Here is a 25,752-nt window from a genome sequence, read left to right on the forward strand (position 1 = left end):
TACCCCAATTTATAAAAATATTGCCTACTCTGCTCACTTTTAGGCGATCTCTGAAAACCTCTTTCTTCAGGGAAGCTTATCCTGTCCTCAGCTAATAATGGAATCTTCTACTCTTCCAACCAGTCCATCCCCCACAGTTACTACCTTTTGTACTACTAGCCCCTCCCTCCTAGATTGTAAGCTCCAAGGATCAGGGCCCTCCTATCCCTCTTGTATTGAATTGTACTGTTGCTGTATTGTCTCCCGTTATATTGTAAAGCGCTGAGCAAACTGTTGGCGCCATAAATCCTGTATAATAATAATATTCTGCTTGGCTAGGCACTTGCCTCAAGGCAATGGAGAAGGGTGGAGGTGCAGGTAGGTAATACTGGGAGCCCATTGGTGATTGGGACATACTTCTAACTTGCTCTATTGACACCCCTTAAAATGTCAAATGGGCTTGTCAACCCTGAGTAGGCATCTGACCAGCTCTTCGACATCTAATCCTGTCTCTGCTGCTTGGGGCTTGTGTAGAACCAAATCCTAGCATGGCTCAGATGTTGCTGTAGATATGTTCTAAAAGTACCAACTAGATCGTGGGAGAGGATGTGCATACCTGTTCCACCACTTGATCTTTCTTTTTTGAGGAGCTACGTGGCAGGAGAAGCTTCAAAATTCAACAGTTGTGGGATTGTCGAATAGCTGGTCCCCTTCTATACTCTCTAGTTCCAACCACAGGCCTCTCCATCACTATGTTGTGATCTAAGGATGGATGGAGTCCGCAGCTGGGGACTCCTGTATCAGGAGGAGAAGACTGATGTGCAAATACTTCAATAAGCTGCTGTAGAACTCCACTGGAATGGTGAAAACTTTGTTGTGTAGCAGTTCCTCAGTAGGAGCCCCTGGAAATATGCCCAGGTTATTTTCCCAGTAGTTGCCTCACAGCCAGGGGCACAGTCAGTCACTCCTTTGGCTCAATGAACATTCTTATTTTGGTGGTTTTTATTTTTGGGTAACTTGGATCTCCAGAATGGATCCAAAACTTTATTCAGCGATCACATTATTACGGAAGAATCAATGTTTCGGCACCTTGCAGGACCCCTTCATCAGACATGTGGTGTCACATTCCTGATGAAAGGGTCTTGTGAGGTTCTGAAACATTGCTGCTTCTGTAATGTGATCGCTGAATAAAGTTTTGGGCCCATTCTGGAGATGGTGTGCTTGTGATGTTCTCTTGCTCTATCTACGGTTCGAGCCGGTGGTCGCAGCAGAACCCACTTACATACACAGTCATTTCTACAGGAACATGTTTGTTGGCAATAGTGTGTTGGAATTGATGAACCTCAGACACTTGGAAGGAGTTTGCCCATGGGGCCTATTAGCCCCCCCATAGGCTGTGATCTCAGGGACCAGACAATTTTTGTTCCTGGTCTCTGACTATTTATACACCTTCCCAGACACCATCTGTGCACTCACACAGGTATTGGTTAAGACCGTATAAATATTCATGCTGCCAATTTGACTTGCTCTACACCCTTGTTTTTAGAACCACCCAGAAAGTTCTGGATTGCCAGATAAATTTTCAAACCTGCAGCCTGTGAAACAGAAAACAGACCTAAATATTCACTTGCAGCTGTAATGATTACAGTTGGAGCGCTACCCTCTTAAGGGCCGTTGAGTTTTTGGGTCCCCCCCAAGCTCTGCACTACCAGGCAACATGCATTTTCCAACATGCTCATCCAAAGTCAGTAAAACAGTCCTTGAGCTTGGTTTTGTTACTAGGGGTTAACAACTTGGATGGGGTCTAGGGGTATACGGGATGCCAAGGAGCTGTACAACTTGAGGACAACTTCTTGGTACAAAACGTACAAAAGAAAAATTGGCAACAGTCTTGGTAAGGAGCACTGAGTCCCCTTTGATGAACCTCCTCAGACCCCAGATGAAACTCTCAGCCTGGCCATCTTGAGGGTGTCTCTGGGCAAGGGCTTCCAAGATCTACATTAGTTGGGTATTGCACCTGACCGCCCTCTCCCTTCTTTGGCTCAGGGGGTTTAGAAGTACTCACGCTGTCCTTTTCCTGTAGCTTAGTGGATTGCAGCTGCTTTCAGGGTTAATGCTGGGCTGGCTCCTTCGTGCTGACAGGCTTTCTTTCCTAGTAGACTGCGGGACGCTGGAGATTCTTCTGTCTAGCTTCAGCCTGTAGGTAGGCTCCCTCCCAGGCTCCACACTCAAGGACTTTCCTTCACTCCATCTTCCGCCTGACGCCCCTGCTGTTCAGGCTTTTCCATATTTCAGAGCTGTCTTAGCCCACATGCCAGGCCTCCTGCCTGAGGATTGGCCAGGTTCCTTCAAATATGCAAATCCAGGCCTCCACCTCTCTCAAAAAGCTCCATCAGTTTCTAAAAGGGTGGGAGGGCCCCAAAATCCCTTACCTGTAGAACCTCCCAGCTTGCCCTGAGGTAGCCTCACTCCCAAGCTGACTCATGCCAGGCTTCTAGCAAGCCTTTGACTCTCAGGCAAAAAATCCTTTCTAACTAGAGCAGGGGTGGCTAACCTGTGGCTCTCCAGCTGTTGTGGAACTACATTTCCCATGAAGCATTGCAAAGATGGGAAGTTACTGACTTGCAGAGGCATGATGGAACTTGCAGTCCTGCAGCAGCTGGAGAGCCGCAGGTTGGCCACCCCTGAACTAGAGGGTGCTACACAGTAAGCCCAAAACTAAAATGACCTAATCTTAGCACCTATCTAGGAGGGCGCTATAGTTGCTTTATGATGGCCCATTTCTATGCATATCCTTGTGAGGTGGGGACTACAGTTCCTATGGGGAAAAAAGATATTTTCTCAGAATGTCTTTTTAAGTGAAGAGTGGCTGATTGTGAACAAAAACACAACGGAACGATTGTTCTTAGCTTGATTGCACTTGTTTACAAAATCCAATTACTCCAACGTTGATTAGAGATTTTTGTTGTGGCGTTGTACATTAGAAGTCCTCTGTAGCATAAATTTTGTTTTGAAGAGCAATTAAAAATTCTTCCATTTCTAATTTTTCCTGTTGGACTAATGAATGTTTGTAAAGTGATTTGACTTCATTAGGGAAGAACTATGGTCTTATCTTTTCAGTGTGGGTGACAGCCTAGGAACAAGACGTACACTACAACAGGTTTTGGATGCTTGACCATTATACCTATATGAGGCTGTTGGGCGTCCCATTCTAAACAGGCATTAAAATGGTGTTGCCCCTCCCTACCTTTTTGTGGCTGTAACAGCTTTCACTCATCTAGGAAGGCTTTCCATAAGATGTTGGAGTGTCTATGAAAATTTGTGCCCATGTAGCCAAAATATTTGAGGTCAGATATTGATGTTGGATAAGAAGTCCTGAATCACAATCTACGTGTAGGCAGGTGTGGGCTGTTTTCTCCACTGTAGGTGACACTCAATCTGAGTGGAACCACAGCCTGGGGAGGATGTCCAAGGGAAAAGGTTTCTCCATGGTTTCCTGGGTCAATGGAGCAGCATTCCAGTGTGCTACATTGAGGCCATATGACCCTTGGTGGCCATCTTGGGTCATCAGGGTCCATTTAAGTCCCTGCCCCAGGGTTTTGGCATGCACATTCCATGTGTCTAGTGTAGAAAGAAAGACCTCGCTTGCTAGGGAAAGTAACTAGCAGTAGGGAAAGGTTACTGATGAGGAGGGACAGGCTAGGGGCCCGCTTCCCTCTTAGGATTGGACCAGCCAAGCCACACTTCACCCTCTGAAACAGACGCTGTCCTCATCTCCTCCGCACAGGGGCACACTCAGGCTGAAACAGAAAAGGGTCTTCACCAAACTTTCAAAGGCATTCTCTGGATACAATGGGGATTTTTATCTATTATGGCATTTGCATAATATGTTTCGGGTTTTTTCCCCTGGAATTCAGCTTTAACCAGGGGTGGACTGACAACTCATGGGGCCCCCGGGCAATAGAGGATCATGGGGCCCCTGTGCCCTCGCCCACACTCAAACCACCCCCAAAAAAGCCTATGAAAAGTACCAGGGGCATCTCATGGGGCCCCCTACTGACCCCTGGCCCTCAGGCAGTGCCCGAGTACCCGACTGGTCAGTCCACCCCTGGCTTTAACCCTTTCGCTGCCAGATCCATTTGTCGTATGAACCTAACAGAGAGACATTTTGCACAGTGGCTGCAGCCACCAGGATTGTGTATAAAACTGACAGGCAGACTCCTACCAGTTGAGTGGAAGCAGTTGGGTAACTGCTGCCACCCAATTGCTTCCACAGCCCCCGATAACATGCCCCCCCCCACGCACGCGCATGCACCATTTATTCCGAGCTCTGCTTGCACATCTGCAGGCCTGGTGGCAGCAGGTAGAGGGGGAGAGGAGAGCGGATACACATCCTCTCTCCTCCCCTTCTTGCTGTGACCCGGAAAGCAACGTGTATGACATCACTTCCGGGTCACCCTGACACTTTCCCCGGCTAGAATAGCTGGGAAGAGATGTATTGCAATGCATCTAGTGGAGCCTAGAGAAGACATTGGGGGTCTTTTAGACCCTGGATGTCTCATTAAAGAGAACCTGTCAAAAATCATCCCATTTTGCAAAAAGTTACACTCAAGCACATAACACCCCCTCCCCCCCCAAAAAAAAAGTTTGAGGCCCCCACACATACATAATACGAACGTAAACACGCGCTTTGAGGGGGGCCGCCTATGTGTGAAAATATCTATTGCAATACACGTGTTCTGCCATGCTCACCAGAGGGAGAGCAATCATTCTAGCACCAGACCTCCTCCGCAAACTGATAACCTGTAGGGGCTTTTGCAGCATCACCATAGAAAATATAGGGTACTGAAGTTTGTCGACATTTCACAGGCACATCCAGATTAAACGTTTTACATGTTTGGTATCAAGTTACTCAGCGCAACCTCGTCTTTTATATTTTACCAAAAATTTAGATAATTTGTTTGTTTTCCCTAAAGGGTTAAATCCTCAAGCAGTTGGGTGGTGGTTTTGGAAACAAAGAAGTTTTGTAGGGACATGCTCTTGGAGCTAATACTAGCCACTTGCAAGCCCCCTTACTAGCAAACCCAAGAAATCTTTTTCTGAATTAGAATTCTTCTTCCCTGTGATAGACGCTTCCATTGGGTGTCATCAATTGACTAGTTTAAAGTCTAGGTTCACCATTAGGAACATGTTACGCGGATCACCTGTATCCGTATCACTGCACTAGTACACCTCTAGTTGATCTCAACACACCTACATTTGCTTGCTTAATCCCAGGACAGTTAAACCACTTCTAAAAGTACAGAAGTTAGATGAAAAGGTACCCTGACTGATCTAAATGTCGTAATCACCCTCCACCCATTTTTGTTTTGCAGGTGGGAAGAGGAGAAATATGAAGATGGGGTCAAATGGAGATTTCTGGAACACAAGGGCCCCGTATTTGCTCCACCTTACGAACCACTGCCACCGGATGTGAAGTTTTACTATGATGGTAAGAATTGCCGTCTTGTCAGCTATGGGACTTTTAGCGCTCATTGACAGTTCCAGCTCATTGACTTTAAAACATATCTTCATTTTTTTTTTTTTTTTTTTTGTCCGAGACATGGAACATGCTAGGGAGCTGGTTTTAAAACTCACATCTATAAAATTCAGCACAGGACACATTGAATTGCCACGTAGCTCTGGCACCTACTGTTCAGACATCATAAGTGTAATGACATAACGCACAAAAGTCAGAATTTTCTCTGGATGGGTATTTATTATAAAAGGACTTGTTTTGGATGTGCTGGATAACCAATGGGCGTTATAAGCGGAATTTCCAATCTTCAACTCAACTGCTCAACTGTACCTTGCAGACTATTTACTTGTATGTTACCTGTCGGACTTACAGATTGCAAGGCCGTCCTGTCTTCTGCCCGAGTTTAGTGTTGAGACACTCAAATTGTTCTAGAATTACTGTCATGACTACGAGGTGTGTCCATAAAGTGATGAAAATATTTAAAAAAAAATTCACAGATTTTACAATTTAACATGGTCTTTAAAGTATGCACCTTGTGAGCGTGCACGATGCTCCATCAAACGTTTCCATTCTTCATAGCATCTCTGGAAGTCTTCAAGTGTGATGGCGTTCAGTGGCTCTTTGGATGTTATCCACACTACCAAAGTGGTGTCCTTTTCAAACCCCCCTTCAACTTTGGGAATATGAAAAAGTCACGAGGAGCCAAGTCTGGGTTGTAGGGTGGATAAGTAGGCACCATGATGTGTGTTTCATCCAAAAACTGACAGCCAAAGCACTGTGAATTTTTTTGCAGGAGAGAAAGAAAGGAAGGAGGGAAAGGAAGGAGGGAAAGGAAGGAGGGGGAGGGAAAGGAAGGAGGGGGAGGGAAAGGAAGGAGGGGGAGGGAAAGGAAGGAAGGGGGGGAGGGAAAGGAAGGAGGGGGGGGAGGGAAAGGAAGGAGGGGGGGGAGGGAAAGGAAGGAGGGGGGGGAGGGAAAGGAAGGAGGGGGGGGAGGGAAAGGAAGGAGGGGGGGGAGGGGGGGGGAGGGAAAGGAAGGGAGGAAGGGGAGGGAAAGGAAGGGAGGAAGGGGAGGGAAAGGAAGGGAGGAAGGAAGGAGGGGAGGGAAAGGAAGAAAGGAAGGAAGGAGGGGAGGGGAAGGAAGGAGGGGAGGGGAAGGAAGGAGGGGGAGGGGAAGGAAGGAGGGGAGAGGAAGGAAGGAAGGAGGGGAGGGGAAGGAAGGAGGGGGAGGGGAAGGAAGGAGGGGGAGGGGAAGGAAGGAGGGGAGAGGAAGGAAGAAAGGAATGAGGGGAAGGAAGAAAGGAAGGAGGGGAAGAAAGGAAGGAGGGGAAGGAAGAAAGGAAGGAGGGGAAGGAAGAAAGGAAGGAGGGGAGGGAAGAAAGGAAGGAGGGGAGGGGAAGAAAGGAAGGAGGGGAGGGAAAGGAAGGAGGGGAGGGGAGGGAAAGGAAGGAGGGGAGGGGAGGGAAGAAAGGAAGGAGGGGAGGGAAGAAAGGAAGGAGGGGAGGGAAAGGAAAGGAAGGAGGGGAGGGAAAGGAAGGAGGGGAGGGGAGGGAAAGGAAGGGAGGGGAGGGGAGGGGAGGGGAAGAAAGGAAGGAGGGGAGGGGAGGGGAAGAAAGGAAGGAGGGGAGGGGAAGGAAGAAAGGAAGGGGGGGAGGGGAAGGAAGAAAGGAAGGGGGGGAGGGGAAGGGGGAGGGGAAGAGGGGAGGGGAAGGAAGGAAGAAAGGAAGGAGGGGAGGGGAAGAAAGGAAGGGAGGGGAAGGAAGGGAGGGGAAGGAAGGGAGGGGAAGGAAGGAAGAAAGGAAGGAGGGGAGGGGAAGGAAGAAAGGAAGGAGGGGAAGGAAGGAAGGAAGAAAGGAGGGGAAGGAAGAAAGGAAGGAGGGGAGGGGAAGGAAGAAAGGAAGGAGGGGAGGGAAAGGAAGGAAGGAAGGAGGGGAGGGGAAGGAAGAAAGGAAGGAAGGAGGGGAGGGGAAGGAAGGAAGAAAGGAAGGAGGGGGAAGGAAGAAAGGAAGGAGGGGAGGGGAAGGAAGGAAGGAGGGGAGGGGAAGGAAGGAGGGGAGGGGAAGGAAGAAAGGAAGGAAGGAGGGGAAGGAAGAAAGGAAGGAAGGAGGGGAAGGAAGGAAGGAAGGAGGGGAAGGAAGAAAGGAAGGAGGGGAGGGAAAGGAAGAAAGGAAGGAGGGGAGGGGAAGGAAGGAAGAAAGGAAGGGGGGGAGGGGAAGGAAGAAAGGAAGGAGGGGAGGGGAAGGAAGGGGAAGGAAGGAAGGAGGGGAGGGAAGGAAGGGGAAGGAAGGAGGGGAGGGCAGACATATGGAAGGGTTTACAACCACTTTAATTCCCAACTATAACTCAAACTATTGGATCTTTGATGGATTCAATTGGATTTTTTTCTTTTTTTTTACTCCAGAGTAAGTCAAGATGCTTTAAATTGGTAAGGGAAGAAAAAAATCTTAATTTGTTGTTTTCCTTTCTACATGATTACTAGCCAGTGATCAGCGCAATTTAGAGCCTCATTAAACAGATTAATACAAATTGACGTCTGAGAGGAACGCAGCCCCTCCATCATTTAAAATGCTGATTTATGCATTGCATTTGGCATTGCAGCATTTGAGGTTAGAGAAAAACCATTTCTAAGCTACCCTGGTGTTGTCAGGGAGAGGAATAATCATTGGCATTAGGATTTTGTAAACTTGGGAAAGACTTGGAGGCAAAATGGTATGGTGGCCTTATTAGTGTATGACAAAGTCAAAGGTGAATATCATTTCCATTTGGACGGTGTATATTCAGAGGAAATTGGGTAAATGGAATTTGTTTTGAAAATACTCTTCTTATTGGGTACAAGGTGTAAAATTAAAATAAAATTGATTAAAGTACAATGAAAAAATGAATATTGAAGAGCACTCGCCACAATCTCAGCTCCTATAACTTTTTTGCCTTGACAAACCCCTAGGGATTAAAATAATCCCATTTCATTTTCCTGAAGTTTTGGTGAAATGCATTGCTGATGCAGGATCTGACATTTAAGGGTTTTTTTTGTTTTTTATTTTTTTTAAATGGGCTTTAAATGGCTTCTGAAGGTTACAAAAGTACTTTTGACCTTTTTTTTTTCAACTGTCCTGGGCTTGTTTTCGTGCCTCAAAATTTCCCCTCATCAGCCCCATTATTTTCTGCAGAAAGAAAGGTGAAGAGAAAAAAAATCAAAGCGGCAGTACACAAGTTGCAATCAAATACACACTAAAAGGGAAATACAAAATACTAAAGGCTTTATTAATGTTTTCACCCAAGATTCACAAAACGTTTACCCACGTTTGATACATTTTTCTAATAGAATCATTATCTTGGGTGAAAATTAGGCCCCTAAATAAAAAAACTCTGCTAGCCTGTAAGCAGGTACATTTAGCTAGACTTGGTGGCTCTGTTCTAGAATAGTGTCTGGTCACAGAAAGCAGGGTCATCAGGTGTTAGGCCCCTTTTAGAGCCCTCCCTGTAGTGATGTCATGTGTAAGCCAGGGCCTGGATATCAGCGAAGTTGAGAGGTGCCTTAATGCAGTTGGGACATGGGAGCCAGACACCCCACATCCAGGCAGATTTAGCCAGCAAGTGAAGTCCCTGGACAAGCTGGTGGCTGCGAAGAGATAGACCTGCACCCAAAAGAACTGGTTGTAGACTTCCTGATCCTTATGGAGGTGGGGGCTATGTTGAGAAAAGGTCTTTTAGGCCAGGCTAAGAGTTCTCTGGAGTGAGGCTATTCACCTGAAGACTCGAAGGAAAGGTGTACCCATGCAGGGGCTGACTGCTGAGATCCCATCTTGGTTAATTCCTATGGGCCCCAGGTGGAGGCCCAAGAGACTGTTGAAGGCAGGAGACTGTTGAAGGCAGGAGACTGTTGAAGGCAGGAGACTGTTGAAGGCAGGAGACTGTTGAAGGCAGGAGACTGTTACGAAGTGTTGCATATGCTTTCGCTGTGGCTACTATGGACCGTCAACTAAATGTGATTGACCATGTATGGTCAAGCATCCCCTGGATAATATGTCAACGTGGTGCGATTGTGCCATTTTCCATGTACCACCCATAAAGAGCAGCAAGCCTATTCTATGTGTGGACATTCTTCCTTTGGAAGCATAAAGATTACCGGCCAGGAATGTCTGGAGGAAGCCTCTGGCATGGAGTGGCACAAGATGGCACAGGGTACAGGCTCAGCAGGAGGGTCAGTGTTCTAGCAGTAGAGGAGTGGGACAGAGACTCGTGCTCTAGGTGCCAACATATAGCCAATCACAAGGCCCTCTTACAAGCCTTCATACACCCCTAAATATACACCCTCTGAATAAAGGTCCTTTTTTTTTTTTTAATTTTTTTTTTCCAAGCAAATTTAGTCTAAGCAGCTCAGTGAGCAATATCGAGAGTTCCTACTTTGGTAAAAAATTTAAATTTTTGCACCAAATTTTTTTTATTTTTTAAATTATGGGACTCCTCTTACAAACCACTTTCACCCAACCAAGCTCATCCCTCAATACAAATATTAAAATTTTTATATATCGAGAGAAGACGCTTTAGGCTCCTTTTTTTTCTCGTCAGTCTAATCATATATTTTTTAAAAGACTTTAAACTTTAAGAAATTTCCCTTTTTAAACTGATCCAAAAGGGTGACTCGCCCCCTTTCCTGGCCGCTGTCTTCTGATGGGCCATATAAAGGTTCAATGACAGATGGACGGCCTGAAAGCACACAACTTCCGCTTTGTACTTTTCCTAATAATGTTCTGTGACAGTGTTATGGGTGCACCCGGTTTTGTCGAATACAATTTTTCTACCAAAATGTAAAATCAACTTAGAGGCAATTACACCTTCCATTTTTAGCCCGTCCTTTTATATTCAGTTCTGTCCTTTTATGTTCAATTCCTATCATTCCTGCTCATCAGTCTAGGCTCCTCTGGCTGGTGGGACTGTGTGGATTGTCTGCTGAAATAGAAGGGTCAGAGCAGATGAAGTTGACATAAAATCTTTATATTACGTCTCTCTTGATAAAATCGAGATGGAAAGGCATGTGACAACGCCATGCAGTACTGACTTGTGGCAGCGATGGGAAGATTGCCCGGCACTTAGTAATAGATGAACAGATGGATGACGGTGCGACCCACGATTGAAGTATATCTAAGCATTGCGATACAGTTGTTACCCATATGGAAGCTGTAAAGCTTTGGCTGCATCAAGAGTCCCTGTCTGTATACACTATGGCCAATTATTCCTTTAGACCTGACCATCGCACCTCAACCTTAGCTTGTTGGACATTATTTGAACCCATTAATATGGAAATGCCCCCCAACCTTGCGTCTATAACAGCCCCCACTTTTCCGGGAAGGATTTCCATACAATTTTGGTGGGTGTCTGCGGGAATTTGTGCCCATTCAGCCCAAAGAGATTTGGAAGGTTCAGTTACTCCTCTGGATGAGCGGCACCTACAGTGGAGAAAACAGACTGCACCTGCCTACAAACTGGCTCACAACTGACATAACTCATCTTAGAGGTGTTCAGTAGGGTTGAAGGGTTGAAGTCGGGGCCCCTAAGGTTCCTCCACAAATCATCAGACCAAGGTTGAAGTGCAAAATTGTCAAAATTGCTAAATTTTTGTAAGCTGCAGCATTAACCGTATCCTTCCTTGTCCTCATTGGAGAGATTTCCCCTCATACAGTCGTTACCAATATGGAAGCTGAAACGCTTTGGCTGCATCAAGAGTCCCTGTCTGTATACACTATGGCCAAACATTTCTAGAGACCTGATCATCACACCTCAACCGTAGCTTGTTGGACATTATTTGAAACCACTAATATGAAAATACCCCCTACTCTGCAGCTAAAACAGCCCCCATGTTTCTGGGGAGGATTTCCATAATGTTTGTTGGGTGTCTGCGGGTATTTGTTCCCATTCAGCCCAAAGAGATTTGGAAAGTCCAAAATTAATGATGTACTAGAAGACCTAGTTTGTCGTAGAAAAGAATACAGCAGCCCGGCAAGGTGCTCACCCAGTCGGGAACTTGGCCAGCGTGGCAGAGTGTCAGCAGTAGTAGGCCTGAACTGAAGATCGGGTTTGTGCAGGGAGGTGGAGTGTGGCCTGGCAGGTTCAACCCAAAAGAGAGGCCTTCAGCTTTCCCTACTCCTCTGGAACCTCTCCCTATTGCTTGTGCAGTCTGACAGACGGGTACACTCTCCCTGCACAAATGTATGCCAAAACCTGAGGGCAGGGACTTCATGACCCAAGATGGTCACCAGGGGCACCTGGATGTAGCGTAGCCAACTGGAACGCAGCTCCGGGGAATAGCAAAAACCATCCATAGAGAAACAAGGTTTCTCTTCACTTCCCCTCCAGATACACTACTGCTCTGGATGAGCGCCACCTACAGTGGAGAAAAAAGACTGCACTTGCATACAAACTGGCTCACAACTGGCATAATTTATCTTAGTGGTGTTCAGTAGGGTTGAAGTCGGGGCCCCTAAAGTTCCTCCACAAGTCATCAGACCAAAGTTAAAGTGCAAAATTGTCAAAATTGTTATATGCTGTAGCCTTAACCATATCCTTCCTTGTCCCCATTGGAGATATTTCCCCTCATTTCCTGTTCCAGATACCCAGCTGAACACAATAGGAGGAAGTTCCTTATATAGCTGTCATTGAAACAGGTGTCCCTGTCGGGAGATTTTCCCTCTAATACGTTTCTGGTGACAAATTTAAAATTTTAGATTTCCCAGTGAATATACCACCAGGAGAAAAAGTAAAATTTCCCAATGGAAACACATTCAGGAATGACCAAAAAACGGCAGTCAAGAGAGTAAAATGCCCCCAAACACCATAAGGCAGCATTTAATGGGTTTTAATGCAAGAAACCGCTGCCAACAGCCCACTTTCACCACGGCTTGGAAATTTCTGATGGTGAATTCAAGAAAAAAAGGGTGTTGATTTACTAAATTGTAAGAGCAAAATCTGGTGCAGCTTTGCATAGCAACCAATCCGCTTCAAGGTTTGTTTTTTTTGTGTGGTTTCTTTTTTTTCAAAGCTTAAGTGAACAAGCTGGCGTTAGAAGCTGATTGGCTACCATGCACAACTGTAGACATGCGGTTTGTTTCTGTCCATATTAAAATTTGGACAAAATTTTTTTTTTATCCTGAGATTCGCATTTATCCAAATCTACAAAATACAAAGGTAACGAATTTAAACAAATCTGTAATAACAAAATGAAATTTCATGCAAAATATTGAAATTTTCTAATCAAATGCAAAACAACTCGAAATGTAAACAGATTGCTGACTATTGCTGATTTCCTTCAAAGACTGTGTAGATTAGAATATAACAGTTTTTTACAAAATTCAAATTTTGAAAAGAATAGAAAAAATAGAATGGAATGGAGGAGGAGGAGAGGAAAGAATATAGTCATATTTCAAAATTTGATTTCGAAATCCGAATTTCGAAGAGAATAGAAAAGAAAATGAAGCACTTGACTAGAATAGGAAAACAATTGAATAGATCAGAATAGAAAATAAAAGGATAGGATAGAATAAGAATACAGCAGTCTTTCGAAATTTGAATTTTGAAATTTGAATTTAAAATAGAATAAAAAATTTAATAGATTAGGGAATACATTTAATAGATTAGAACAGAGTAAAAAATAATACAGGGAAGAATAGATTAGAATAGAATGAATACATATATCTTCCGAAATTGAATTTTAAAATTAGAATAGAATAAAATCGAATATAGACATCTTCCAAAATCTTGAATTTTGAATAGAATAGAACCAACTATTCTTCACAATGAATTTGGATGGATTCAATGTTTTTAATTTCCAATTAGATTTGAGTATTTTTATTCCATTGGAAAAATTTTAATCCAGTTGAAAATTAATACACAATTAGTAACGTAACTAATCGATCCAAAACTAAACGTATTTTTCCGTCCTGCACATGTGTACACGGCTACACCAGATTTTGCACTCAACAGTTTTAGTAAATGAACCTCAAGGCATTCTACTAACAAATGGTTGGCTGTGCTATATTGGAAGGACTATCTCTGCCAGCCAGGGGCGGACTGACAACTCATGGGGCCCCTGTGTCCTTGCCCAAATTCAAAAAAGCCTGTGAAAAAGGTACCAGGGGCATCTCATGGGGCCCCCTACTGACCCCGGCCCTCGGGCAGTGCCCGAGTTTCCCAATGGTCAGTCCGCCCCTGCTGCCAGCTAGTGATTAAAGCTACCCTTTGGGACTCCCTTTATGGTGTGGTGAGTCTTTTCCCCTTGACCTCCTGGATTTCTTCCAAGTTATCTTTGAATTCCCTCTCGAGTCTGAGAGCAGCTAATCAAAATCATAGTATTCCTCAACTGAAAGTCCACACTCCATGAACTCTCCTGAGGAGCACCTCTGGATCCCTTGCTTCTCATCTGGTTTTTTCATAGCAATGAAAACCAATTTGAGGTTCTTAACCTACCCAAAAATAGGAAAGCAGTTGTCTGAAATTTAAGTAATTAAAGTTTAAAACTCTTCTAATGGTAAGATTTGCCCGTTAACCAGGTTCAATTTTTGGTTTGGTCATTTTTGCTTGAATGAAATGTCTTTGTCAAACATACATGGAAAAAGTAATATTTCTGTTTACTGTGATCTATTACAGGTAAACCCTTCCAACTGAGCCTGCAGGCCGAGGAGGTGGCTGGCTTCTTTGCCCACATGTTGGACCATGAATACACCACCAAGGACGTGTTCCGGAATAACTTCTTGCTGGACTGGAGAAAGGTATTGCTAAATAGTATTTGAACGATAGGTTGGGTGTCCAACCATAGGTCAACACTGCCTTCCTAGAAACACGTTTTCTAGTGGAGGGAGGAGGTTTAGAACTTTTAAGGCTTTCATTGAGGTCTGTGTCCCCATGAGGTGACAGATGTGGGGACACAAAGCATTTTAAACCTATTCCAACCACTTTGCCACGGTTTCAAAACACTGCTTTGTGCATTGACATATCTCCTTTAGATCTCCGTCCATCTGGTCAATATGGTCACCCCCTGAATAAGCTCCTTCCACAGACAACTCAACTCTCCATTAAAACAAGGCAGGTTAAACCAACGTAATTTTACTGTCAAAATGCAATACATTAACCAATCAAAATGTAACTGGACAATAATCTTCTACAACTATGAAGCCTGGAAACTGAGGAGCTCCAGTCATTCTATGAAAATAAAAAAATCGGCAGCTGCAAATACTATAGCTGCTGACTTTTAATTAAGGGACATCAGCCCAGAGATCCAGCGCTGTCGCCACAGTGGGAAGTTTTTCGCTGGTCTTTGGGTCCCTGGTGCCGCCATCTTGGATGTGGGCAGCCAGCTGTGAAACACCTCAAAGTTGCATGTTCTAAATGGTCCTGCAGCTTCCTGGGACCTGTGGTGTCCCAGACAATTGTGGGGGGGCTGAAATTGGCAAACAGATCGAAATTGGGAGTGGGTGCCTGCCCCGAAATAGGCAGCCACTGGCGAAGGATTGGTGGAACTTTATATTGTTGGTGAAGTTCTGCTTAAAGTGATTGTAATTTTTTTTAATTTGAATGAAAAAAAGTTATACTTACCTGCTCTGTGCAATTGCACAGAGCAGCCCCCGGCCTCTTCTTTTTGGGTCCCCCACTGGGGGTCCTACCTCCACCCCCTTGCCGGGTGCCCCCAATAGAAATCCTCTTTCTATAGGGGCATGTGAGCAGGCTTGCTCCAGAGTCATGCACCTGTAAATGGATATTGTCCATTCACACAGAATGTGGCTTGGCCCTGCCTCCTGCTCTCTCCTCTTTGGCTCAGTGGCTGTAATTGACCTCAGCCGGAGCCAATGGCTCCCGCTGCTGTGCAAGCCAATGAGGGTAGAGAAACCCAGGAGAGCCGCGGCTCTCATGCACATTGCTGGATCAAGATGGGGCTTGGGTCCTGCCTCCTCCCTCCTGCCGAGTGCCCCCAATAAAAAGCCTTTCTATGGGGGTGCATGAGCAGGCTCGTTCCAGAGCTACTCTCCTGCTAATTGACTTTGTCCGTTCACAGAGTGGCTTGGCTACACCCCTTGCCCTTTCCGCTTCAGCTCACTGTCTGTAATTGATCGCAGCAGAAGCCACTGCTGTGTGAGTCAATGATGATGACTTCCCTGACCAGGCCCTGGTTGGCGGGACAAAGCACGTTGTGGCCGGTGCGGTGACTGAGGCCGTTAATTGGTATTGGATTCCTGGGGTCAGATGACTGGCGGAGACTGCCGAGGCTTCCCGCCCTCCTGCCTGCGCCCTTGTCCCTTATTCCTTCTGCTTGGGGGCAGTGCCACCTCCCTGCAAAATGCCAACCAAGGCAAACGCCTTGTTGGCCTCGCGGCAGATACGCTCCTGATGGGACGTCTAATGGGTGGGCTTCTCTCGTGAACCAGAACTGTAAGGAGCAGGAACAGTGGCATCGTACTCTAGAAATGTTTGAGTGTGAAAGGCAAAGTACCAAATCAAGATTTTATTCTAAACCTAGAACAAGCGCTACATTGTCCATTGTCTGTACATTGTCCATTGTCTGTACATTGTCCCCTTCATCAGGGCTTCAAATAGTATCTGCAGATAGGGACCCTAATTGAAAATTTTAAACTGTTGTGAAGACTCAGCACTAGTTAGTAGCGGATGCAGAGCCAGATTTAATTGTCTCCCCAGATTTTAGTTATGATGGGAGCACCTGATGGAAGGGGGCGCTCTGATGGGGAAATCTGATGGAAGGGGGCGCTCTGATGGGGAAGTCTGATGGAAGAGGGCGCTCTGATGGGGAAGTCTGATGGAAGAGGGCGCTCTGATGGGGAAGTCTGATGGAAGGGGGCGCTCTGATGGCGGCACCTGATGGAAGGGGGCGCTCTGATGGGGAAGTCTGATGGAAGGGGGCGCTCTGATGGGGAAGTCTGATGGAAGAGGGCGCTCTGATTGGGGAAGTCTGATGGAAGAGGGCACTCTGATGGGGAAGTCTGATGGAAGGGGGCGCTCTGATGGGGAAGTCTGATGGAAGGGGGCGCTCTGATGGGGAAGTCTGATGGAAGGGGGCACTCTGATGGGGGAAGTCTGATGTAAGGGGGTACTCTGATGTGGAAATATGATAAGGGGGGGACCCTGATGTAAGACACACCCTAAATAAAACACCTGATGCAGGGAGGCACTTTGATAAGAAAATCTGATGTAAAGGGCACTCTAATGGGTACACCAAATGTAAAGGGGGCACTCTGATGGGGAAGTCTGATGTAAGGGGGCACTCTGATGGGGAAGTCTGATGTAAGGGGGCACTCTGATGGGGGAAGTCTGATGTAAGGGGGCACTCTGATGGGGGAAGTCTGATGTAAGGGGGCACTCTGATGGGGGAAGTCTGATGTAAGGGGGCACTCTGATGGGGGAAGTCTGATGTAAGGGGGCACTCTGATGGGGGAAGTCTGATGTAAGGGGGCACTCTGATGGGGGAAGTCTGATGTAAGGGGGCACTCTGATGGGGGAAGTCTGATGTAAGGGGGCACTCTGATGGGGGAAGTCTGATGTAAGGGGGCACTCTGATGGGGGAAGTCTGATGTAAGGGAGCACTCTGATGGGGACACTTGATGTAAAGGGGAACGCTGATGGGGACCCCCATGTAAGGGGTCACACTTCTGGGGACCTTGATGTAATGGAAACCTGAAGTAAAGGGGGACTCTGAGTACTCATGATGTAAAGAGGGACTCTGATGGGGACATCTGATATAAGGGGACACAGGTTCTTATTAATCACCCTAATCTAAAACAGCTTAATGCATACTAGTGTTTCCGAAGTTGTGACACTTTTTGAAAGACTGTCAGTGACTCGAATCCCTACCAGTGGATATTTGAAGCCCTGATGAAGGGGACGGTGTACAGTCCCCGACACACGTCGGGTAAAGCCCCTGCTACATATTTAGAATAAAACATCACTTCAGACTCTAGAAATGTGTTGCTTCGATTTTCACACTCCTTGTTCTCACACAGAGGGCAGTGCTCCTGAACTCCAGGGAATTGACATGAGTAATATTGTGCTTGCAAGAAAAAAGAAAAAAAGATAAAATACTTTAATTCATGACAACCTGACATCAATGCAGTAAAAAAAATCAAAGGTCCAGTTGGACATTAAAGAACTCACTTCACGAAGATTAAAAAAAAAACTTCCTAGGAATCGCAGCAAAATCCTTTTTTTTGCCCATGCCTGACGGGGGTGGGGGGGCAGCGTGCTTTGATCCGAACATAAGGGGGTGTCTCAGGAGGCTCTGACAAATGACAAGGACGCCTCTTCCTTCCCGCAGCCGTGGAAGATCTCTGCCTTGCTCTTCTGACCCACACCGGGCTCCCTGTCTCTTCCTGCACAGCGTAGCTGATGCCTCTGTCAGCGCCGGGGCACGGATCTCACAGCACGCCTCTGGCCAGACATCTGCTTTGTTAAAAGTCGCTCATGAAAGATGCATGCGCAGCGCTTCCTCTCTTGCCTTTCCACTTCTGTACTCATATATTTTTTACGTCGCGCCTTACATCTTAAAGGATGCAACTCTTGCCAATTAGGAGCCCCATCAGCGGAGCAGGGAGGCCATGTATAATGCAGAGCTTTTTGAAGTCGGTAGGAAGATTGGCTTGAGAAGGCGTCAATACTGGGCAGGAAAAGAGACAACTTGTAATAACCGAGTGAAAGAAGATTTCATCGGGGGAAAGGCTGGATGTTTGTAGTTGACTTTGGCTGGGATTGCACTCTAGAAGTTTTTCCTTTTTAAAGGGTCAGTCCATGAAAAGCTGGGATTTCGGCTAGAAAACGGTCTGGTGGGGCAGGTTAACCGCTGGCTTCTCGTGCCTTGACTGGATCTCGCTGCTGGGGGTTTGAAGGCCACCCATGTATGTTGCTGTTTTATCTACTGCAGAGGGGGAAGCCTCACCCCTGTTGATGTAAGCAGTGTACCGGGGTGGGCTCCCCAGGATACAGTGAAGTCCCGAACGAGGAAAGCAACCCCAACACCAGCTTTTGCCACAACAGAATTTTACTTAGATGTGGCAAATAAACACAACCACAAATGCTGGAAACATACAATAAATTTACATACACCCAGCCCAAAGGCTGAGACCCTTCTGCTGCACAGCACTGCGCCTCCTGATGGATGAAGGTAGAAGGTGTAGTAATTTACCTACTGGGGGGCACAATTAAGCTGCCACACCTTACCTGTTATTACCCTACAGAGCAGGAATCAGTGTATGGGGGTACGGTATGGGCTAGCCTGCGGTGCAGCACAACAGCTTACAATCTTACACAAATCTACAGTATCCCCCTCCCATAACTGGTCCTGTAGCACGTGCCTGAGTATTCCTTCTGAGCAAGACGCCAGTCTGGCTTGAGTTTGTAGGATTTTATCAGTTCTCCAATGTGAAATGTCACTTTAAGTTGTGGAGTCCTTCCAATGATCAGTAAAAAAACTTGTGGCCTGACACAGAGACCCTAACTAACTATAGGCCTGGACTCAGTCTCAAGGCGTCAACACTGAAATGAGGTGCGTGCACGATCTTACCGACCCGGGTCTGCTTTGGATCCGCTGGTGACTCTGAACAGAACAAATGTCTCTCCAACAAGCATGCTTAGTTCCTCTGCTCTCATCAGCATTCCTGGCAGCAATCTCATCGGCTTTCCTGGCAGCAGTCTCATCGGCTTTCCTGGCAGCAGTCTCATCGGCTTTCCTGGCAGCAGTCTCATCGGCTTTCCTGGCAGCAGTCTCATCGGCTTTCCTGGCAGCAGTCTCATCGGCTTTCCTGGCAGCAGTCTCATCGGCTTTCCTGGCAGCAGTCTCATCGGCTTTCCTGGCAGCAGTCTCATCGGCTTTCCTGGCAGCAGTCTCATCGGCTTTCCTGGCAGCAGTCTCATCGGCTTTCCTGGCAGCAGTCTCATCGGCTTTCCTGGCAGCAGTCTCATCGGCTTTCCTGGCAGCAGTCTCATCGGCTTTCCTGGCAGCAGTCTCATCGGCTTTCCTGGCAGCAGTCTCATCGGCTTTCCTGGCAGCAGTCTCATCGGCTTTCCTGGCAGCAGTCTCATCGGCTTTCCTGGCAGCAGTCTCATCGGCTTTCCTGGCAGCAGTCTCATCGGCTTTCCTGGCAGCAGTCTCATCGGCTTTCCTGGCAGCAGTCTCATCGGCTTTCCTGGCAGCAGTCTCATCGGCTTTCCTGGCAGCAGTCTCATCGGCTTTCCTGGCAGCAGTCTCATCGGCTTTCCTGGCAGCAGTCTCATCGGCTTTCCTGGCAGCAGTCTCATCGGCTTTCCTGGCAGCAGTCTCATCGGCTTTCCTGGCAGCAGTCTCATCGGCTTTCCTGGCAGCAGTCTCATCGGCTTTCCTGGCAGCAGTCTCATCGGCTTTCCTGGCAGCAGTCTCATCGGCTTTCCTGGCAGCAGTCTCATCGGCTTTCCTGGCAGCAGTCTCATCGGCTTTCCTGGCTGCAGTCTCATCGGCTTTCCTGGCTGCAGTCTCATCGGCTTTCCTGGCTGCAGTCTCATCGGCTTTCCTGGCTGCAGTCTCATCGGCTTTCCTGGCTGCAGTCTCATCGGCTTTCCTGGCTGCAGTCTCATCGGCTTTCCTGGCTGCAGTCTCATCGGCTTTCCTGGCTGCAGTCTCATCGGCTTTCCTGGCTGCAGTCTCATCGGCTTTCCTGGCTGCAGTCTCATCGGCTTTCCTGGCTGCAGTCTCATCGGCTTTCCTGGCTGCAGTCTCATCGGCTTTCCTGGCTGCAGTCTCATCGGCTTTCCTGGCTGCAGTCTCATCGGCTTTCCTGGCTGCAGTCTCATCGGCTTTCCTGGCTGCAGTCTCATCGGCTTTCCTGGCTGCAGTCTCATCGGCTTTCCTGGCTGCAGTCTCATCGGCTTTCCTGGCTGCAGTCTCATCGGCTTTCCTGGCTGCAGTCTCATCGGCTTTCCTGGCTGCAGTCTCATCGGCTTTCCTGGCTGCAGTCTCATCGGCTTTCCTGGCTGCAGTCTCATCGGCTTTCCTGGCTGCAGTCTCATCGGCTTTCCTGGCTGCAGTCTCATCGGCTTTCCTGGCTGCAGTCTCATCGGCTTTCCTGGCTGCAGTCTCATCGGCTTTCCTGGCTGCAGTCTCATCGGCTTTCCTGGCTGCAGTCTCATCGGCTTTCCTGGCTGCAGTCTCATCGGCTTTCCTGGCTGCAGTCTCATCGGCTTTCCTGGCTGCAGTCTCATCGGCTTTCCTGGCTGCAGTCTCATCGGCTTCACTTAGCTGCAGCTCTGATTACGGAGGGATGCTCTCACACCTGGATGTCATCAGATTCTCAGCTCACACGGCCCCCCTCATTCACCATTCTCCAGAACATGGCTGCTCTCTCTTCTTCCTGTTCTCTCTCAACTCTGTGTGAAAACTCCACCTCTTCATGAATATAGAAATATCTTTGCAGTCTGAGGCTGTTAGAAAAACAGTGACAGCTTGTGGCTAAACTGCAGAATGTCAGTCAAAACATTAAATTTACTCCACACAAGCAGTATTCAAACAATGAGAGCGGTTTCCCCATCCCGCATTCATATATAAAAAAGATGAGAATCTAGAGATGCTCACCGGCCACTTTAATGGGTCCACCTGTTCAATGGCTCGGTAACACAAATTCCTAATCGGCCAATCCCATGGCAGCAACTCAATGCATTTAGGCATCTAGACGTGGTGAAGACAACTTGCTGAAGTTCCCACCAAGCATCAGAATGGGGAAGAAAGGGGATTTAAGGGACTTTGAACATGGCATGGTTGTTGGTGCCGGATGAGCTGGTCTGAGTATTTCAAAAACTGCTGATCTACAGGGATCACAACCATCTCTAGGGTTTACAGAGAATGGTCCGAAAAGGAGAAAATATCCAGTGAGCTGCAGTTGTGTGGAGGAAAATGCCTTGTTGAGGTCAGAGGAGAATGGGCAGACTGGTTGGAGATGATAGGCAACAGGAACTCAAATAACCACTCGTTACACCCAAGGTATGCAGAATACCATCTCTGAACGCACATGTCCAAGCTTGAAGAAGTTCTGTTGCTCATGTGCCCATTGGGATTTTCATGCATAACCATCTCCAGGGTTTACAGAGAATGGTCTGAAAAGGAGAAAATATTCTGTGAGCGGCAGTTGTGAGGAGGAAAATGCCTTTTTGGTGTCAGAGGAGAATGGGCAGACTGGTTGGAGACGATAGAAAGGCAACAGGAACTCCAATAACCCCTCGTTACACCCTAGATATGCAGAATACCATCTCTGAACGCACAACACCTCCAACCTTGAAGACGTTCTGTTGCTCATGTGCACGTTGTAGGCACTTTTGGCTGTGGATACAGGTTAGCATGTGGATCGATCATTGCTGGGAGGAGTCTACTGTTGCTGGGGGAGGGGATCCATTGTTGCCAGGGGAGGGGGTCCATTGTTTGCTGAGGGATTTAATATTTCTGGAGAGAATCTGTTGGGGGTAGGAGGGTCTATTGTTGCTGGGCGGTTAGGAGGGTCTATTGTTGCTGGGGGGTTAGGAGGGTCTATTGTTCCTGGGGGGTTAGGAGGGTCTATTGTTGCTGGGGGGTTAGGAGGGTCTATTGTTGCTGGGGAGTAGAAGGGTCTATTGTTGCTGGGGGGTTAGAAGGGTCTATTGTTGCTGGGGGGTTAGGAGGGTCTATTGTTGCTGGGGGGTTAGGAGGGTCTATTGTTGCTGGGGGGTTAGGAGGGTCTATTGTTGCTGGGGGGTTAGGAGGGTCTATTGTTGCTGGGGAGTAGGAGGGTCTATTGTTGCTGGGGGGTTAGGAGGGTCTATTGTTGCCGGGGGTCTGTTGTTGCCAACTAAAGGGGATCTATTTTATTGCCTTTCTTATTACCAAATTCCATAAAAATTACTTGGCAGAAAATACTTGATTCTGTATTCTCTAAAAGGGATGGTACTGGGAGGTGGTTAGGGGGTGGAACCAAGGAGCAGTGCTTCGAGGTGGGCAGGGGGCAGAGACCAGGGGTGACCCAAAAGGTGGGGAGTTTTTACACCTATTCTCTGAGGGGAAAAAAAAACCGTGGGCATAAGTATACTAATCCACCACTTAACCTGGGCTTCCTGGTGATGGAATCTTCTCATGGCAAATTGCTTCTCAGAGTCCAGCCCACCACATCTGTTTCCTCCAAAGTCCCAAAACTACAGTCCTCTATTATCACATGGCTTGTTCGAAGTCCTCCTTCCCACCCACTACCCTTTGCTACCTCATTTCCTGCCATGAGCTTCCTGAGCTGAGCTCATAAACCAGTCCCACTAGTTCATTAGCAAATCAATAGGAGAGGCCTAGCTTCCGAAAACCACACATGTAACTTAAATGTTACTCCTTATTAGTGCTAAAAAAAAAACCACACCATAGAGCTGCTCTGATAAAACAGCCGATTGGTGGGGTAAGGGCTTCTCATAGAAGCCATGGGGCCCTGTACAAGACGGGGCCCCCAAATAAACAGTTTACTATGCTTCAGTTATGAATGAACACAGTGAGTGACAATCACTCATTGTGTTCATTCAGGAAAGGAAGGGGCTGGTAAATGTGACATATTTACAGACCTTTCCCCACTCTTCATCTTAAGGATCCTATTGTGCGCTTGCAGCTGCCAGTGGGAAGGAGCGGAGAGAAGCCGGCAGCACTGCAGGGGTGGGGGGCACACGCGGGGGGTTTGAGCAGCATGGGGAAATGTATGGTGTCCCTGGAGGTGCTGCAGAGAAAGCCATATAGGGGATCAGTTCCAGTAATTGCCCCCCTCCCCCATGCGTTGTACTGATCACCCTCCCTGACCACATCCGATTCATCCGGCTGCCTTGGCCCCCCTGCTGGTTTGGGCCCCATACAGGAGGACCAGTGGTACCCCCTTCTCCACGGCCCTGGGTGGAGTCTCCAAGCAGGGCCCTCCTACCGCTGAACCTATAGGGGATCAATCCCAGTAATTGCCCCCCTCCCCCATGCGCTGTACCGATCACCCTCCCTGACCACATCCGATTCATCCGGCTGCCTTGGCCCCCCTGCTGGTTTGGGCCCCATACAGGAGGATCAGTGGTACCCCCTTATCCACGGTCCTGGGTGGAGTCTCCAAGCAGGACCCTCCTACCACTGAACCTATAGGGGATCAATCCCAGTAATTACCCCCATGCGCTGTACCGATCACCCTCCCTGACCACATCCGATTTCATCCGGCTGCCTTGGCCCCCCTGCTGGTTTGGGCCCCATACAGGAGGACCAGTGGTACCCCCTTATCCACGGCCCTGGGTGGAGTCTCCAAGCAGGGCCCTCCTACCGCTGAACCTATAGGGGATCAATCCCAGTAATTGCCCCCCTCCCCCATGCGCTGTACCGATCACCCTCCCTGACCACATCCGATTCATCCGGCTGCCTTGGCCCCCCTGCTGGTTTGGGCCCCATACAGGAGGACCAGTGGTACCCCCTTATCCACGGTCCTGGGTGGAGTCTCCAAGCAGGACCCTCCTACCGCTGAACCTATAGGGGATCAATCCCAGTAATTGCCCCCATGCGCTGTACCGATCACCCTCCCTGACCACATCCGATTCATCCGGCTGCCTTGGCCCCCCTGCTGGTTTGGGCCCCATACAGGAGGACCAGTGGTACCCCCTTATCCACGGCCCTGGGTGGAGTCTCCAAGCAGGGCCCTCCTACCGCTGAACCTATAGGGGATCAATCCCAGTAATTGCCCCCCTCCCCCATGCGCTGTACCGATCACCCTCCCTGACCACATCCGATTCATCCGGCTGCCTTGGCCCCCCTGCTGGTTTGGGCCCCATACAGGAGGACCAGTGGTACCCCCTTATCCACGGCCCTGGGTGGAGTCTCCAAGCAGGACCCTCCTACCGCTGAACCTACCGGCAAGATGTCTCCTTAGTTTTTCAGTGTCTGGTTTTGCAAACCGTTTTTCCATTTCTATGTGTCTGCGATATTTCCGTGAATCGTCCTGAAATCTGATGACAGATTGGTGGTTTATTCGCTCGTTTTGACATCGTTTTGATGCGCAGTTTACCGGAATTGCTGCCTGGACGGAATTTTCTCCTGAAACTGAAGCCGGATCAAAAGGAAAGTTTGGTCGCGGCAGTTTAGCGTGGAGCGAAGGTGTTTAGGTGGCCTCATTACCAGGCGCTGACTGCTTTGCAGACTCGCCCCCATGCGGTTCAGATGTCCGCAGCTTCCGTCGGGGCTGCGTGCCGTTGCTTAATCCCGAAATAATCATTGCTTGGTGCACAGCATGTCTACAAACAAAATCATTTCTCATGTTTGTCACCCCACAGAAAGGCCAGATCTGAAGGACAACTGAAGAGCGATTGTGCGGGCTGCATGCAATTGACAAAGTAAATCTTCGCCGAGTTGAAGGGAACCTAGTTAAAGGCAAATGTAAAGGTTTCTTTAGAAATCTCTGTTGTGGGGATGAGAGGTGTATCAGGAAAGTGGAAACATGGAGCTGAACACGGAAAATTCTCTTAAGGGGATTGCTATTCTGCTGCAAATGCGGCTTTTTCATTGACGTACCTCCTGAGACACAGTATGGTCACCTGCTGACTTGACACGGCCCACAGGCAGTTTTACTCTTCAGTAAGGCACAGAAGTTGAGTCCAACGCAATTTTTGTTTTTTTACAGTTCTATTATTATACAGGATTTATGGAGCCAACAGTTTGCTCAGCGCTTTACAATATAACGGGAGACAATACAGCAACAATACAGATCAATACAAGAGGGATAGGAGGGCTGATCCTGGGAGCTTACAATCTAAGAGGGAGGGCCTGATCCTGGGAGCTTACAATCTAAGAGGGAACAGTTGTGTTTATTGAAAATGTACAGTGGTACAGAGAGACACAAAACCAAATCATGTGGTCAGTATATGGTATACAGCATACACACCAGGGCTGTGAATGAGAGGGTACCACCAGTCCTGCTGTACGGGGCCAAGGACAGCAGGGGGGCCCAGGCAGCTGGGTGACTTATATGTGGGCAGAAAGGGTGATTGGCACAGTGGGGGGAAATTACTGGAACCGATCCCCTGTATGGCTCTCTACAGCAGCTGAAATACGACTTCTTCTCCTCTCCCTCCCACTGGCTTTCAGCTGCTGCAGGGAGAGACATACAGGGGATCAGTTCCAGTAATTGCCTCCCCGCCGCACCCATCGCCCTCCCTTTGCACCATATGTTTACCCCTGCTGCCCTAGCCCCCCTGTGTGCCCCCACCCCCATAGTGCTGTCGTA

General features: G+C 47.9%; 1 protein-coding gene across 1 annotated transcript in view; it reads left to right on the plus strand.

Annotated features, from left to right (window-relative positions):
- Positions 1 to 5,361: 5,361 nt before the first annotated feature.
- Positions 5,362 to 25,752, plus strand: part of LOC149432845 (DNA topoisomerase 1-like) — an 83,872-nt gene continuing 63,481 nt past the window's right edge. Inside the window, exons 1-2 of the mRNA XM_089664875.1 lie at positions 5,362 to 5,470; positions 14,135 to 14,256. Coding sequence (XP_089521001.1) covers positions 14,191 to 14,256 — 66 coding nt within the window. The 5' untranslated portion in view covers positions 5,362 to 5,470; positions 14,135 to 14,190. The remainder of the gene's footprint in view (positions 5,471 to 14,134; positions 14,257 to 25,752) is intronic.

Source organism: Staurois parvus, unplaced genomic scaffold, assembly GCF_062004578.1.
Source record: "Staurois parvus isolate SC_StPar_1 unplaced genomic scaffold, SC_StPar_1.0 ptg002084l, whole genome shotgun sequence".
Taxonomy (NCBI): Eukaryota; Metazoa; Chordata; class Amphibia; order Anura; family Ranidae; genus Staurois; species Staurois parvus.